The 16,225-nt window shown below is 43.1% G+C and overlaps 1 protein-coding gene across 1 annotated transcript; it reads left to right on the top strand.

Annotated features, from left to right (window-relative positions):
• Positions 1 to 656: 656 nt before the first annotated feature.
• Positions 657 to 15,830, top strand: DIEXF (digestive organ expansion factor homolog (zebrafish)). The gene is made up of 12 exons (XM_009279632.1): positions 657 to 763; positions 1,253 to 1,292; positions 2,496 to 2,745; positions 3,743 to 3,955; positions 6,072 to 6,160; positions 7,545 to 7,955; positions 9,063 to 9,282; positions 11,435 to 11,637; positions 12,879 to 13,061; positions 13,702 to 13,814; positions 14,237 to 14,482; positions 15,297 to 15,830. The coding sequence occupies exons 1-12, from the start codon at positions 657 to 659 to the stop codon at positions 15,541 to 15,543; spliced, it is 2,322 nt and encodes a 773-aa protein (XP_009277907.1). The 3' UTR covers positions 15,544 to 15,830.
• Positions 15,831 to 16,225: the final 395 nt, after the last annotated feature.

The raw sequence follows: 16,225 nt of genomic DNA, 5'->3' as shown, positions 1-16,225 counted from the left end.
TGGGGCTCCAGGCCCGAATAGCCCCGCTCAGCCCGAGGCCGGCCTGGGCGGCGGCTGCTCCCTGGCTTACTTTCCCTGGGCTCCTGAGGGAAGGCGAGGAGTTGCACCTGCATTTCGCACCGCCGCCCGTGAGCTTGAACTCTCGAAAGAAGCAGGGAAAGCAGAAAATCTGGGCTCAGACTTGTCTGAAACAAAAGTCGCCAAGTCTTGCTGCGCAGCCCGGGCGCTGCCATAAGGAGTGGAACAGCGGAGCAGTGTAAGCTGGGCTCCTGTTCTGACGCTGGGTCAGCCCCCTGGCTCGTCAGGGCTCCAGCTTTCCCGCTGCTCGTCCCACGCCCCTTTCTGATCTCGCCAAGGCTGCGAAAGTACAGCGCTGCAGATCTTGTGTGACGGGAACCGTGGCCGCCTCAGCAGGGTGCCCGTCTGTCGAAAAGGGTACCGAGCTTTTGGAGCCCCATGTCAACTTGCGAGGAATGAGCTGCTTAGTCCAAACGCTGTGTGATTTGGTGCTGCTGCAGAGTCCTAGGAGCCTGCGGGGAAGGCGCTGTCAGGTCACCTGTTCCGTTTAACGTTACACACCTTTAGTAGCGGGCAAATAGTGTTAAGGTCTGTTATTTGTGCGTACCCTGGAACCCTCCCGGCGTGTGTCACTTGGGATGGAAGGAGGAGTCCCTGGCCTGCTGGGGAGCCATGTCCTGTGTCTCACCCCGTGCAGTGACACTCTGTCCCACTCGAGGCTCCGCATCTTTCTGAAAGAGTTGAGGTTAGTTTAAGCCCAGCTTGTGCAGCGTCTTGTTTGCAGAATTGCAGTTGCGATGCTGGTTAATTAATGCTGTTTTTCCTGTAGTATGTGTCTTTTCCCCACTTCATAGATCAATATTTAGTGCTAGACATAGGCTCTTGCTCTGGTTAGCTTTGTTGCACAAACTACCCTTGTAGTTAGATTCCTTTTAACACCTGGTTTTCTGATTAAAGCCAGATTCTGTTTTAAAACATTTATCTTCTTGATCTATTACAATGCCTGAGCACTTAGGCTTCACACACGGGGTGTAGCATCACCTGAGAGGGTAACCTCTCAGGGTAAGTGCCGAGTCTGTTTTCCTAGGGAGAATTGTGTGATGCTTTGGTTTTAAGCTTTCTTTTAATTTCTCTAAGGCTTGTATAACTCATCAATTCCTTCTCCCCCTTCATCTCTTTCATCCTGTGTATAACATCATTGACAGAGTAAGATATTTCAGTGTTTTCTTTTCAGGGTTTCTGGAAGACCAGAAGCAACTCAAGTCTGTGAACTGGTAATATATTTTTATTTCTTCCTTACTTTCATCTTTGTGTGGTTCAGTGAAACACTTAGCATTTCACGTTACCAAGTTATTCAGGCTGATTAAGTTGTTCCCTTTAGAAAACCTGTGTTTAGGAGACAAAAATGAATGTGATTTTTGTGTGGCTCTGAATTGTTCTCTACAGTGTCTAACTCAAAACTGTAATACCATGAGAGGGCAGAAGCAGCAGGAAATAACATAGCTCTTCTTGGGTTTTTTGCATATTACTTAGTCACAGTGAAAAGTAAATCATGCTTTAAGTTGTTTTAATAGTATTAATAAACGTAGTGTTGCACGAGTTAGGAGATGTTTCGTTCTCTTTTGAATGAAGAAATACGTTAATGCTCATTCCTCTTCTTCAGATTGCCAGTGCTTTACTTCTCTTTCAGTCAGGATTTGATAACCTCCTTTATCATCACATCAATAAAAGACTTCAAAGTTTCAGTGTGGAAAAATTAATTATTTTGGTTCATTTGTTTCCCTTAGCAATTTTGTGCATTAATATCCTATTTACTGATTTTTCCTCTTTGGGCTGAAAGGAGCTAAGAAAGAAGTAAATGGTGCTGTGCCTACAATCCTGGTTTTGCTATAATTTTGGCTGTAACCCGGCACACTGCTCTTGGTTTGTGTGAGCCCGGGACAGAACTGGCTCCGAGTCTGGCTTGTTTGAAGCTTAGAGCTTGACAGCTGAGCCAAACCTGACCAACTCCCTAGTGGACTATTGTGAACTGATGGCTATTTCACTTACCTTCTTGAAAGCCAGAAGCATTTTCAGTGAGCTCTGTCCCTTGTATGCATGCCCTTCTACAGTTTTTGCTGTGTGTGTGGTCTTCTTGGGAAAATCCAGTGCCGGTTCAGTAAACGCCTTGTCTGTGGAGATCAAAGGTCCTCACTCAGATGAGACTGAAAGAACCAAATATTGTGATGCTCTCAGTGAAATCAGTGCAGAACGAGGCACTTCGGCCTAAGTCTACCAAGATGCTTTCATAATCTAAGTGGAGGCGTCCAGCATAACTATTTGCATAAAATGGTGATTTTTGAGAAATTCCATTGCATCTGCATAACAGTAGGATGGGAGAGGGAAATCATAACATGGGAACTAGAGGTGAGGGTATTTGCCTGCTGCCTAATAGAGTGTTACTGTTGTTGGTGTTACACTAGTGTTTTCCCTTGCAGTCCGAGACTTCTGATAAATCAAGTGCAGAAAGCGATTCGGAGACTGAAGTGGAACAGGTCTCTGTGTATCGTAAGCTCCTGGCTACCCTGAAGACCTCTCCTGAGTCTGAGAGTGAGGAAGAGGAAGATGAAAGTGATTCGGAAGAAGCTGGGGAAAGTGAGACAGAAATGGACAGCGAAGGGTCCCAGGAGACCGGAGAAGCAGGTGGAGGTGAAGAAGATAAGAATGATGTACTAGACCAGGAAGAAGGTAGTTTGTCTTTTCCCATGCTTTGGTAAACATTGTTTCAATTAGAAAGTTTGAATAATGCATGTTTTTAGCCAGGATCCTGGTGTAGACTGGCTTGTTGGCTGGGTGCTCTTCTGGCATGGAGACTCTGTTGCTCCGTTGCCTCTGTGTGGGTGGGAGCAGCAGCTGCTGAAGGATTTAGCAGGGGAGAGGGTAGCTGTGCTCATTTTCCGGCAGACAGCCCGCTGCTGCTTCCTCAGATGTTGTTTGTGCGGCAGCACAGAGGAAATCCACATGGAGCAGCATACCAGGGGTTCTCACCCACTCATGGGAGACGCAAGCTGTTCTCTCACACAGCATCTGGTTTGGCTGCTGCCACCGAGAGGAGGGAAAGGTTTGCCTCATAGCAGAGGAAAGAATATGTTAATTGGAAGGAAACCTCCTCTCCCTTATGATGAGGCATCCTCATTCATGAAGTCTGCAAAGAAATTCTGGGAGAGAGGAGTCAACTTTTTATTATTTTCAGTTATTTGGTGTCTTTGGAAACTAAAACATATTCCCCGGATAGGTTATTTCTTTCATTTTCTCTGGGGAAACAGACATTATATGTTATGTAACGTTTGGCATGCTAACCAAAAGTCGTCTTTCCTGTAGAATACAAAGCCCGCTTTTATCTTTTTGGATAGAATATTGAAAGAAAAAGAATTGGTAACTCAAAGGGATGTAATATCCCTTCGGCCAGTTTGGATCAGCTGTCCTGGCTGTGCCCCCTCCCAGCTCTTGTGCACCTCCTCGCTGGCAGAGTATGGGAAGCTGAAAAGTCCTTGACTTAGTATAAACACTGCTTAGCAACCACTAAAACATCGGTGTGTTACCACATTATTCTCATCCTAAATCCAAAACACAGCGCTGTACCAGCTACTAGGATGAAAATTAACTCTATCCCAGCTGAAACTAGGGCATAGCTATAGACAGTAACTTTTCCAGGAGAATATAACCCATTTCTCTCTCTAACAAGTTACAGCTACAGACACAGCAGAGCAGACGCTTGCCCAGGAGCAGGCTGATGGTGGGGATACCTCTTGTGACCCAAGTCATGGAGTAATTGAGGAGTTTACTGATGTGAAACACGAATCTGAATTTAGCTTGGAAACCAATTTCATGGAAGAGGAGAGTGGAGACTGCAATGCAGATAAGAGAGAGAGCACTTCTTCACAAGCCTTTTCAGAAGGTAAAACGCAGTATGTTTGTGTTTAGTGATCTGCCTCTAGAGGAGTATCCGTAAACCTGTGTAAATTATCAAATGCCCGAATGATACGCTATATAGCTTCTGAGTTCTTCCGCTGCATTATTCATTGTATTGCCCACATGTGAGCTGGTTACATAAGGGACGCTTAACGCTAATGCAGATGTGTAGCTGAACCATTTGTTTTCTGTAGCCCCTGTGGACTGGGATTTGTGCGTAGCTTCTGTTACGACCAATAAAGCTTGAAATATCAGGAACTAGAAATGTGCGTGGAGGGGGTTATCTTGTTCTGTTGCTTAATAGTAGTTTAAAAAGCTAGTGTAATACGAAGGGCCCTGCAAGCCTGCACTTGGCTGTGGAAGATATTCTTGGCACAGACAGCACGGGAGATAATCACAAAGCTGACCTGTGAGGGCATCCTTCACAACTCAGTGGAGTTAGAGGTGAGATTCTGGGAAGCTTGGGGCAGCCACAGTAATTTAGACAAATGCTCAGGGCTCTCTGAATTTTGAAGGTTATGCAGAGGAGTCTGACTGCACCAGGATCAGGACGGCATGAGGCATCAGCGAAGCATCTGTGTGGTATCTTTTAAGGGTGTAGCCCAGAATCTCAGTGCCGCAGTGCGCTGATGGGTGCAATCTGAGCTTCAGTGTTGGAGTCGTCCCACCATGTGTAGTACAAATAACTGTATGCACGGGTGTGTGATCGTTCAGTGATATGCCACACATTGGCACTTGCAGAGCTTCTATTCGTATTTCATGCTCTGTGGTTTTAATATCAGATGGCATAGTTTGAGAGGGAGAAATATGTTTGTAGCATCCCTAGTGATGCTGGCTTGTCATCTTGGAGCAGCAGCTGACATTAGATCTGGGAGGCAGCCTAGCTGATACATGAAATGTGTGGAAGCATCAAAGGGCCATGTGATAGAAAAAACAGCTTGTTCTTGTTACCATGAGAATATTACTTAGGCTGTTGGCATTGCATTTTAATGAGAACCATAGCTCTCCAACTGCATGCTAAGTATCCTAACAGCTTTGTGCAACCTATAAATGATGCACTACTTTTCAGTGGGTTCCTGTAGCTTGGAAGTGGCTTTATAATCTATTACAGAAAATGAGTCACCTAAGATAGCAGAAAGGGGATGGATTTCTACTGTGGTCCTGGGGTCACTAGAATTCCTGAAAACGCTTCACATTATTCCCTCTACTTTATCTGACAAATGCTGGAATCAGTAAAACTCAACTGAACAGAGAACCTGTGTCACAGTTAAATGATATCCTGTTCACTTGCGTTGCTGGGAAGATATTCTCAACAGTGTCATAATTAGCAAATGTCTTGACTTTTGCCTGGATAGCTTGTGTGTGGGCTAGATATCCTTTGGCAAGCACTAGTGTTCTCTAATTAGTTTTCTTTATGCAGTGAGTGCTGCTGTGCTTCAAGCAGTGTACAGAGCTTGGTTTTCAAAATAAGCTTTGCATGTGACTTGTGCATGCCAGTGTCTTTGAATATAATATGATTTTACAGTTCCTTGCCTCTCCTTTCCAAAAAGAAGTGCTGATTAGATAAATCAGACTTTTGCTCACTTCAGGCAACTTTTGCCTCCCTTCCCCAAAACCCGCCTAATCTTTCTCTGCTTTATCACAAACTGTGTTCATATCACTGGCCAAAGATGCAAAGCCCTGGGCAGAACTGTTTATAAATTAAGAAGGGCAGTAAGTTCACTTGGGTCTTTCCTACTGACAACCTATTTCACCTGCAAGGGATGGATGTGTCAGAGCTGAAGGCAGAAAATTGCCACAATGTTTTCTATTACATACTGCTTTCCTGTCCAACATTTGTTTTGTGATTGAAAGTTCTAGTACTTCCATAAGTGCTTCTTTTTCTTTTTTTAAAGCAATCTGTCAACTCTGTTCTCTCTGTTCTTGTAGAGAGAGTTTGACATCTTTTCTCTCATCTCCAAATGCTTTGAAATAACTAGTTTTAACGGTGGTGGTGGCCAGCATGGAAACTGTTGGTGTCATTTACAAATCCATTTCGAAACTTGATTCCAGTATTAGCTACAATAGTTCTCAGGCTATTTTTTTGTTGTTGTTATAAATAGATCCATTTAAACAGCACATGGACAAAGAACTTGAAGAAAAAGAAGTAGAAAAAATGTCTACGCTTCCTAAAACTTCAAGTCAAAGCAAGGTAACAGTGTTCTGTAGCCATCCAGAGTTCCTCAAAATGCCTGGATTAAAATAACTCTTTTTTTATACAAGTGAAGTAGATTCATAGTTGTTATTATTAGCTGTTGACACTGGAATTGTCAAGATTTTGTCACTGTGTTGTTGCTGAAGTGCTTTCTTCTTCACTTAGTGCTGAGCGAGAGTTGAAATCTAAAGTCTGCTGTTAAGTAGGCATGTGGCGACACATCTGAAAAACATAGCTTCGGAGTTTGATCTGTAGTCCCAAAACCACAGGTTTAGTACTCTTGACACCGGGCAGAAACAGGACTGGTTTCTGAGTGGTAACAGCCCAATGCCAGGGATGTGCTCTGCAGCTGAACTTGTGAGGTGACCACGTACAGTCTTAAAAGTACTTGTGATGCACTCTCACGTTCTTGCTTCGAGATGGCTGTATCTCTGTACGCATTTGCAAGCCAGTAAAGGGGAATTGAACACTTACGTTGTTAATACTGGAAATAATAGGTGAATTACAGTACCAGAAAACCACCTCATTGCTTGAGAGAGAATATGGGTTTTGAAAACGTTCATTTTTAGACAAACCTTTGCTTCCTAACTTTTTCACATCTGATTTTGTTCTGGAGGGTTGCCTTGCATTCTGGTCAGCCATATGCTGGGTGACATTCATTGGAAGATATCCAATGGTTAGTCAGTCAGAGAGAAAGCTGTGATTTTAAAATTTTAGTTTATTTTTTTCTTTTTTGGAATATGGTGGCCAAAAATACCAGTGCCACCTGAAGCTATGCGTGATATATCTTTGCTTAACTTGGTGTAGCTACTTTACGGAGATAGATAGGGACAACTTGCGTAGCAGAAGGCTTAAAGTTTAGAGTTGTCCCCTACTACACTGATACCTTTTGCCCTCGAAATCAGACAGACTTCCAACAAGATTGCATTTAGCAACTGATTCACAACTTCTGGGTTTAGTCCCTAATGGGGTTTTGTTGTCATCTTTAGATAAAGTACATACCTCAGTGCAGCTGATCTATAGCTGTAGTCACTCCAGGGTTCTCATCTTGTCCCTGGTTTGTGCCACTGATTGGCTGGATGGGTTAGGCAGAAATGACATCCTTCCTCTTCCTCGGTTTTCTCATCTGTACAATGAGGACAGTTACAGACACATCACTGCAAAATACATTCGGATCTACTGAGCTCAAGTTTATTGTTATTTACCCTGGTAGACTCTAAGGAAGAGATTGCATTTTGAAAAAAAGGTTTCAACTTCTATTATGAAAAGAGATTTCTCAAATTTCATGAACTTGATTCAACTGCCAGCTGTGGTGATGTGCTTTTAAGTGTACTAAGTTTGGTACCTATGACTCCTCTTTGTTTGTTTGTTTTCTTTTCAGTGGCCAAGGCTGGGCCAACTAACTTTTTCTTCCACTTTGGAGAAATGTAAAACTTTGAAAGCAGACAAAGAAGTTGATGTGAAACAGCTTTATCTTCACAAGCCTTTAGAATCCACTTGGCCAAAAGTGAATAAACAATTTCTGTCCTCAGCGAACAAACCAAGCGATCCCTCTTTTACCCCGTTACAAAGAGAGCTCTTCTGTATCATGAATACGTACCGGGACTTGTTCTATCCAGAAAGAAATGCTTTAACAAATGGAGAAGAAATCCGGCATGCTTACTGCTTGCATGCCTTGAACCATGTTTTGAAGGCAAATGCCCAGGTGCTCAGCAACAATGCCAAACGAAGAGACCAAAAGCCAGGGACTGACAATGATGACTACAGGGATCAGGGGCTCACTAGACCTAAGGTAAGAGAGCTTCGTTAATGTGATTCCCCCATCCCCACCCTGGCTGTCTGGTCAGGCTGTATAAACATCCTGGTGGATTATCCGGAAGTATTTCTGTTGCTGCTCTCTCAGGTGACGTGTTCCTGGGCTTGTGCCTTTCCACATCCCTTTCTCGTGCCTGGAAGTTGTCTGCCGTGGCCAGGGCAAATACCCCGTGAGAAGCAGTGAGCACAGGGTTGTCAGTCAGCCTGTTTCTGTGCTGAGCCATGAGTTTGACTTCTCTTTTTCTTTGTCCCCCTATCACTACAGACTGACATGTCACCTTTTCCTGCTACCATTTCTAAATCTACCAGTACAGAAAGGTGCCTCCACATTGATCTTCAGTGTTAGTGCAGGTAGCGGAGGCTGTCGCCCAATGTGGGATGTCCCAGAAATTTTTTTTGTCCTTAGGCACTTGTGGGGACTTGCCTGCATGGAAGGATCTTTCTGTACCTGGGAGACCTCGGGAAATCCCAGTTCCATCATCAAGGCCAACTGTCATAGTTGGTGGAGCGGGCCTCAAACCAAGGCTCCCTGGATTCGCAGCATCCTCTAGTTGATAACCAGGTGGATTCAACTAGGGCTAGCCTGTCACTGGTGGTGCCAACTACCTGTTGAACAGTTTCAAAGTTGGGTTTCAGTGTTTGCTGCACGTCTGGCAAATGCCTTTGGTTTCTATGTTGACTCCCCAGTTAGATATTTATATTTGAGTGCTGTGCAGAGGCTATCGCCACCCATCCAGGAGCCAGCTGTTGACCCTGTCTGTGTATTGTGGGAGCTTTTGCTTGCTTGGGGGGTAGGGAGAACAGGAGAATGTGCTTAGTTTTCACTTCCCCTGTAATGGTTCCCCGCCTCACACCCAGGGTACCAAACTGAGCTGCTGGCCAGTACCTGTTCACGAGCACGCTGTCCCAGCGCATCCTCCCTCCTCGCTGCATGTCAGAATTGTTTTGTTTTGATTGTTGGGATGCCCTGGGGGCAGGAGGTTATAAGAAAAAAAAAAAAAAAAAAAAGAATTACTTAACATACAGTTAACTGTGAGTGTTCATATTTTATGGGTTATTCTGTTGTAACCGTTGATCTACGCAGGTACTGATGATAGTGCCCTTCAGGGAATGTGCTTTGCGAATTGTGCATATTTTCATCAGTCTTCTTGAAGTGAATGACAAAAGGAAAATAGATGTAAGTAATAAAAAGCGCTTCAAAGGGGAGTTTGGCTCTGACCCAGAAGAGAAGCCCCCCAACCTGAAAAGACCTGAAGATTATGAAGCTGTCTTTGCTGGCAACATTGATGACCACTTCAGAATTGGTAATGACCTACTGAACAGATGATTTTTAGCTTGTAAAGAACTGAGACGTAACAAGTTCTTCTTAAATGTTTAGGAGCTATCAGGGCTGGAAGTTCTGGTGAGACTCTAGGCTCTGTGGTATTCGTGCTGGTTTTGCACTGGCAACTTGGATTTTTATGAAAATCTTTCTTGCCTTGCCAGAACTTAAAAAGGAAGAGAAAATAAAAAAGTAATTATTTTTCACATCAAGTTCAGAATCACTTAAAATGCAATGATTGCTTTATTGTAGCAGCACTGCCCACACCTCATTTTAAAGAGGATAGCCTTGACTATGCAGCAGTCTCTTTCATGTTATTAAAAAAAAAAAATCTTTTGGGTTTAATCAGCCTATTCGCAATGTCTCTTGTAGTCAGTACTGTTTGGAACAAAATTAAAGCTCAGTACTGAGCAAAGCAGTTTTCTACTGTGCTGCTCATGTTTTTCATGAAAGCAAAGGAGTAGCCAGCAAGTAAGACTGTTGGACAAGCCGCAAGTTTGAGACTATTTCATAATATTGTAATCTCATGCTGTTTCAGTAACTCAGTATGCAGAGAATTAGCTAGTGGCTTGGTTCCTGGAGCTGCCATGATGAGTAGGCAGTTTTTCTAACTTAACTCGACAGATCAGAGGCTTTTGAAATTATTGCCCCTTGAAAGGTAAATTGGCATCCCAAGAGATTTAATGGTACAGTGGAAGATGCGAGCAGGTCCCACTCAGTCTTTCTTCCTTCCCCAGTGGGAAGGCTCTTAGCCTCTCTGGCTGAGAGCCTCTTACTTTCAGTAGCATAACAACTTTCCTTTCAGTCCTCTCCCATACCACAGTCTGCTTGATCCACTTACTAGGTGCGAAGGAATGCTTGGAGAAACTTTCGGTGCTGTTACTTGCAGAAGCAAATCATAGAAGCAGAATAATTATTCTTTCTTACTGTGCCTCACACCCTGTTACTTCTGCACAAAGATCTAATTTAAAGTACATTCGTTATGCCTTACTAAGACCACCCTTTCGCATTTTAAACAGAAAAAAGACTTGATGTTGTTAAACCGTGTATATGCTGTGACAAGTGATATCTTCTTCCTGGAAATTCAACCAATTGTGCCTTTCCTTTTTTTTTTCCCCCTTTTTTATCATTGGATTAAAATAGATAGTGGGAGGGGTCCCTGTTGCTGTCTGTGTGAAACTCTTGCAAGTGCCTTCAGCTATGCCCATGATAGCTGGTTTCACACAGAGAGGGAGAGAAGTTGAAGAGATGCCTTTGGGCAGACTGTAGCGGGTGGTTTGAATATGGTCTGGACTACCTGGATTTTTAGGATCAGAAAACTGTGGGTCCTAGCAATGTTGCCATGTTGTTATAACACAGGTAACAAAACAGACTCCTTTGATTCCTTTCTTTTCCTTTCTTTAACATGAGAGGTGACGCATAACCTCCTTTGGCATGTACACCACAACGTGCAGTGTGAGAAGCAATGCCAGGAAAGGTGCAAGACTGGTGATGCTTTCAGGCATTGTAACATGAAGAACCTTTTCCTTTGCGTTTTAGTAGCAACTCTTGTGGCCCTGTGAATAAAGGCAGTTTATAGTCAAGAGGTCCACACTGAATTTTTCATGACAGATTAAGGTAACAGTTATTATAGTACCTAATGGCAGAGACCAAAGTCTCAGATTTAGGGAGAAAGGAGTAGTTAATCATTTCTGCTTTTTATTTTTTTTCTTAAGTTCTTCAGCCTCCTTACCCCCTTTTTGGCTGAAAATGACAAAAGATGTGTGTAGTTAATCATTTCTGCTTTTTATTTTTTTCTTCAGCGTCCTTATCCCCCTTTTTGGCTGAAAATGACAGAAGATGTGTTTCAGTTAAAAAATGTTGTCCAAGCTATGAAAAATCTGGAAAAAAGTACTACTGAAAGAGTTTGCCGAGCTTCATGAAAATCTGCCAAATGCTTGTCAAATGGGGGTGGGGTGGGTAAGCACTTTTCAGGGGAAAAGAGAGTTTCAGACAGATTGGTTTCATCCAGCTCTAATCATTAGTATGTGTTAAGGGAGAGGAAATGTAGGGAGGTAGTGTTACAGAGCGTGCTGGAAGAAAATGGTTGATAATTGACCTTAACTAAGAAATTGCTGTTGGTTGTTGTCGGACAGGGGTTGCGATTCTTCAAAAGAGTATGAGACTATATGCACCATTTTACTCATCGGATATCATCATTGCCTCTCCCCTGGGTATGAGGACTATTATTGGCGCAGAGGGGGAGAAGAAGAGAGATTTTGATTTTCTATCATCAATAGAAATTCTCGTAATTGATCAAGCAGATATTTACCTGATGCAGAATTGGGAACATGTTCTGGTGCGTTTTCCATATGTACTCATTTTTGTGTTGTACTGTGTCTCATTAGTCTGATATAACTTAGTTTTGGCAGTGAACAGTATTGCTATTTTTTAATTGACTTGATTCCAGATACGTATGCTTGTTCCTTTTTCTCCCTCCACCCTGATATTTTCCTTATACTAAGAATATTCTTTCTACAGATTTTGGTAGTATTCAGCACCTGTTCTCTATAAATCTTAGTATTTGATACTTCAGTGGTATATTTCATCAGAGAATTTTTTGGACAGTTTTAATTATCTTGCAGGGTGAGATAATGATGATGCCTTTAATCACACCTGGAAGAAAATATGCCGGCTGTCTTACTGCCCAGTGTCGCAGTCAGATTGCAGCCGCGTGAGGAATCCGTACAACCTAATTCAGGTTCCTCCAGAAAGCGATAGGAGCTGGTGCTTGTCTCCACTGACTGTAGAGATACTAAGCATTAGTCGTGTCCGAAGTTAAACAGTATGAAGATTTTCCTGTGTAATGAAAATACTGCTCTGGGATTGTGGCTAGTATGCAGTAGTACCCATGCTTTTTGGCTTTTGGTTAGTAAAAGTTTTCAGGGTTGAAAGGTTGGGGGTTTTTCCACATAGAAACACCTTTGAGGTACCTGGGCTGTGCATTTCGACAGCATGATGTTACTGTAGACTTTGAGCCCAGAATGTGTCTTGTTTCCTGGGGAGTCCCAGGAAAGGCACGTCAGCCTACGTGATATCCAAGGAATGAGTCCTGGAGCCTGTTTCCTGTCTCTTCCGTTGGGTGCGACCGCCTGCCGTGCAGTGGCAGCGGCGCCAGTCCTAGGCGTCATTTAGTGAGGCCAAAATGAAGTGAATTTCTTCCCTTGCACCCAAACTCTCCCTGAATGCGATGGGAAACTGCACTTGGGCTTCTTTCAGCTCAGAAACCTTGGGCCCATTCACTGTAAAACAAACAAACAAATCCATTATACTTGCCCCGTGGGAGAAGATTGGAAGCAAAGGTTACTGTTACTGATGGCTAAAGAGGTGGTAGCTTTCAGTTCTGTGGTGGGAAATCAAGTAAATTACTCTTGTTGCGGTCAATAAATTCCAGACAGTCGTGTCTTGGGAGATCACTACTATTTTATATTCTGTGCTGTCTTGCTCATCCCTGCCCACTTTCTCGCTGCAGTTGAGGCTCTTGCAGTCTGGGTGCAGGGATGTCAGTCAGTAGCGATGTGTTTCCATCTCTCTGTGTAGCACCTGATGAAGCACATTAACCTGCTGCCTCGGGATTCCCACGGGGTAGACTTTTCCCGAGTGCGAATGCTGAATCTCAACAACTGGTCCAAGTACTACCGCCAGACGCTGCTGTTCAGCGCTCTTCAGGATCCCCAGATTAACTCTGTCTTCAACAAACACTGCTTCAATTACGTGGGGCAGGTGAGTTCACAGATGAGCTGAAAGCCTTCTTTTAAATGCTGGTGTAAGGGAGGCGGAGAGGAACAGAAAATGCAACGCATGGAAAAATTCAGTTGTAGAAAGACTGTTGGCGTGCCAGTCATTTCCATTACCCAAGTATTTCAGTCTGAATCTCCATGACACTGCACGACGATTTCCAGTGCTGTGCCAAAGGCATGAAGAACTACTCTTCTTGCAGCGATACTTATTTGGTCCTGTTCTTTCATGGGTAGCTGTTTCATGTCAGAAATCAGATTTTGTTTTTTCTTAATTTGACACACACAAGTTACCTTGTTTTATTTATTTTGTTGTTAAATGGAGGGTTCACCTGCTTCCCTTCCCCCCCCCGTATAAGGAGCACAAACTGCTATTACTTTGAAAGAAACAGGAAAAGTAAAAACCTTAGTTGTCTATCTCAAATTTATGGAAGTCAGAGCATAAGCAGTGGTCATGTATATTTAACAGATCTGGTGTGTGTATACGTGAATGTAGTTTTGTATTGGAGCTTTCCTAAAACCAGCCTGTGCACTGCTTGCAGATGTGAGGTACGAGCAGAAAGCCGGCTGGAGTGTGGCTGCCTTTGAAATGCTGCTTCCCTGAACGTCCTACTTTCTTCTCGCAGGTGGCTGTCCGCAACGTACCGCTCAGTGGCTCCATTAGCCACGTTGTGGTCCAGCTTCCTCATGTTTTTCGGAGGCTAGAAGCTGAAAATGTAACTTCTGTAATAGATACAAGGTACTCTGTGTTCCAGACTATTTTGCTATGCGCTAATGACTGCAGTTTCAGATTTAGTTGAGCATACTGTTTCCTGCAGAGCACAACGTGATTTCACCACAGAAGTACGCCTCCATTAGCCTTCAGATGCAAGTTAGGCTCTGCACAGGTGGAGGGGAGTAGTGAACTTCTCCTTGCCAAAGGCACTGGAGAATAAAGTCTGGGAAAAGAATACCGGTCTCTGCCATAACTGTGTAGTACTGATAAAGCCTTTGCCTTTTATCTTCTACACGTGTAGAAACCCTATGAAGTTAAAGAAGGAAAAAGGTAGTCAGAATCTTCTGTAGTCTCTTGTGTCTGATGATATTCCTGTTTGAGGTCATATCAGTATTGGAAAGCGAAATGCTACCTCTGGTTAAAACACATTTGTTTTCTTAACTCAGGTTTCAGTTTTTCATCGACAAAGTTTTGCCTGAGTACCGCGATGCCATCATGTCACACACGCTCATTTATGTTCCGTCATATTTTGACTACGTGCGTCTTCGAAATTACTTCAAGAAAGAGGAGCTGAATTTTACTCACATTTGTGAATACACTAAAAAGGCTGGCGTCTGCAGAGCAAGACGGTTCTTTCTCAAGGGAGAGAAGCAGTTTTTATTGTTCACTGAGCGCTTCCACTTCTACAAAAGGTGAATTGTGGACCGAGTTTTCCTTTGAGTTGCATGTGTGCTGTTTTGGAAGTAGAGTCTGACCTTAATCATAGATGGGCTATCTTGCTTTTTGAATCTGTTGGATCTCTCTGAGGACTTGTTTGACTGAAGTAAGAGCTTTTCAGTTTGCTTTAAAATTTTTGCATGTTGTCAGCAGTCCCTTGCAGAGACTCTAATACTTCGGTATGTGCAGGGCTTTATTCAGGAAGGTAAGTGCTGCCAAGTTCCACTGATGTCAGGACAGGATGATATAGCCTGCAAAATGGGATTGGCTGGGCCTTTTACTTTTGTTCATCTGTGCCACAATAATTACATAAAATTCTGGAAAAGTGTATGTAATTGGTTCAGTAACGCAATACAGCAAGCTGAGGCCACCTGGAAAACTTGCAGTGTCCTGACTGGAGCTGTTTAGAAGCTCCTAATGGAACAGTTTTTTCTGTTAGCAGAAGATGTTTTGGCAAATATGAAAAGTTTTGTGAGGCTTAGTCTGATCAAGCTTCACTGTTTTAAAATCCAAGCCAAAGAGGCTGAATACTGCAGAATTTGGTGGCGGTCTGTACTTCAGAGAAAATCGCAATGCCTAGCAGCGTTAGACGTGCCCTCCCCCCTGCCCTTAATTCCACATCTGTGTTAAGTTCAGTCTTCATGACAGTCTTCATGTCACAGGTTTGAGCTGAGCTACAACTGATGTGGAAATTGGAAGAACTGAGATAGGATTGATGTTTTAACGTTCACACTTTGTAAAAATTGGCAGCAAAGTTACTTGTCTGTTTTTTTTTTTTTCCTACTACAGGTATACGATAAAAGGCATTAGGAACCTCATTTTCTATGAGTTACCAACCTACTCCCACTTCTACAGTGAGATTTGTAATATGATGAAGGCCACAGACAATGGAGTGGATGCTACTTGGACCTGTACTGTGCTCTACTCCAAGTATGATGCTCAGAAATTGGCTGCAGTGGTTGGCATAGATCGCACAGCTCAAATGCTACAGTCCAAGAAAAATGTGCACCTCTTTGTTACAGGAGAAAATGAATAAGTGATACTGCAGACTAGATGACTAGAGGGACCTGGATTTTACTCCTAATGCACTTTTTGATGTTGCTTTTTTAAAAAGTATTAAACTTTTTACTCCCTTTTACTAAATATTCTGTTGAAACTGTTCATCTAGTATTAAATTTTGTATTTCAGTACTCTGTCCAACAAGAAATGAAGGATGTCATTCAAGAAAGCAGGGCTTGGGGGTTTCTTCTGTATAGAAACAAAATCAATCCAGAACTATTCTTCTTGTATATTGAAAAACTCACTGGTCAGTAAGGATTGATGCTGTGATAAATAACTTTTGATTGGATTGCTTCACTTCATTTTCAGGTGTAGCAAACTCACCTTCTTTTATCAAAGGCAACTATTTCCTTTAATCTAGGGGAAGAAATGTGCCCAAGTATTTAATGCAGTCACTATTCTGTAAGCCTGTGTAAGGGAGGTGCCGGCGAAGCCTCTTCAACACAAGCGCGTTGTTGAATGGGGGTTGAACTTGCTTCAACTTGACAGTTGTGAGAATCCGTGAATGTGCTGGGGTAGGAGCTATGGTTTTGCATTTTTTTCCTGAGTGACCTAAAGATTTCTGCCTCCTATTTACAACAGCCCCTCTGGCCGGTCAGTTTTACCAGGGATAAGCTTTTCCAAAGGAAAACAGCTTTGAACTTGGCAGGCAGACGAGC

The sequence above is a fragment of the Aptenodytes forsteri genome, unplaced genomic scaffold (genome assembly GCF_000699145.1).
Source record: "Aptenodytes forsteri isolate BGI_AS27 unplaced genomic scaffold, ASM69914v1 Scaffold195, whole genome shotgun sequence".
Lineage (NCBI taxonomy): Eukaryota > Metazoa > Chordata > Aves > Sphenisciformes > Spheniscidae > Aptenodytes > Aptenodytes forsteri.
The sequence above is the reverse complement of the archived record's forward strand: the minus strand, read 5'-3'. Positions and strand labels throughout refer to the sequence as shown.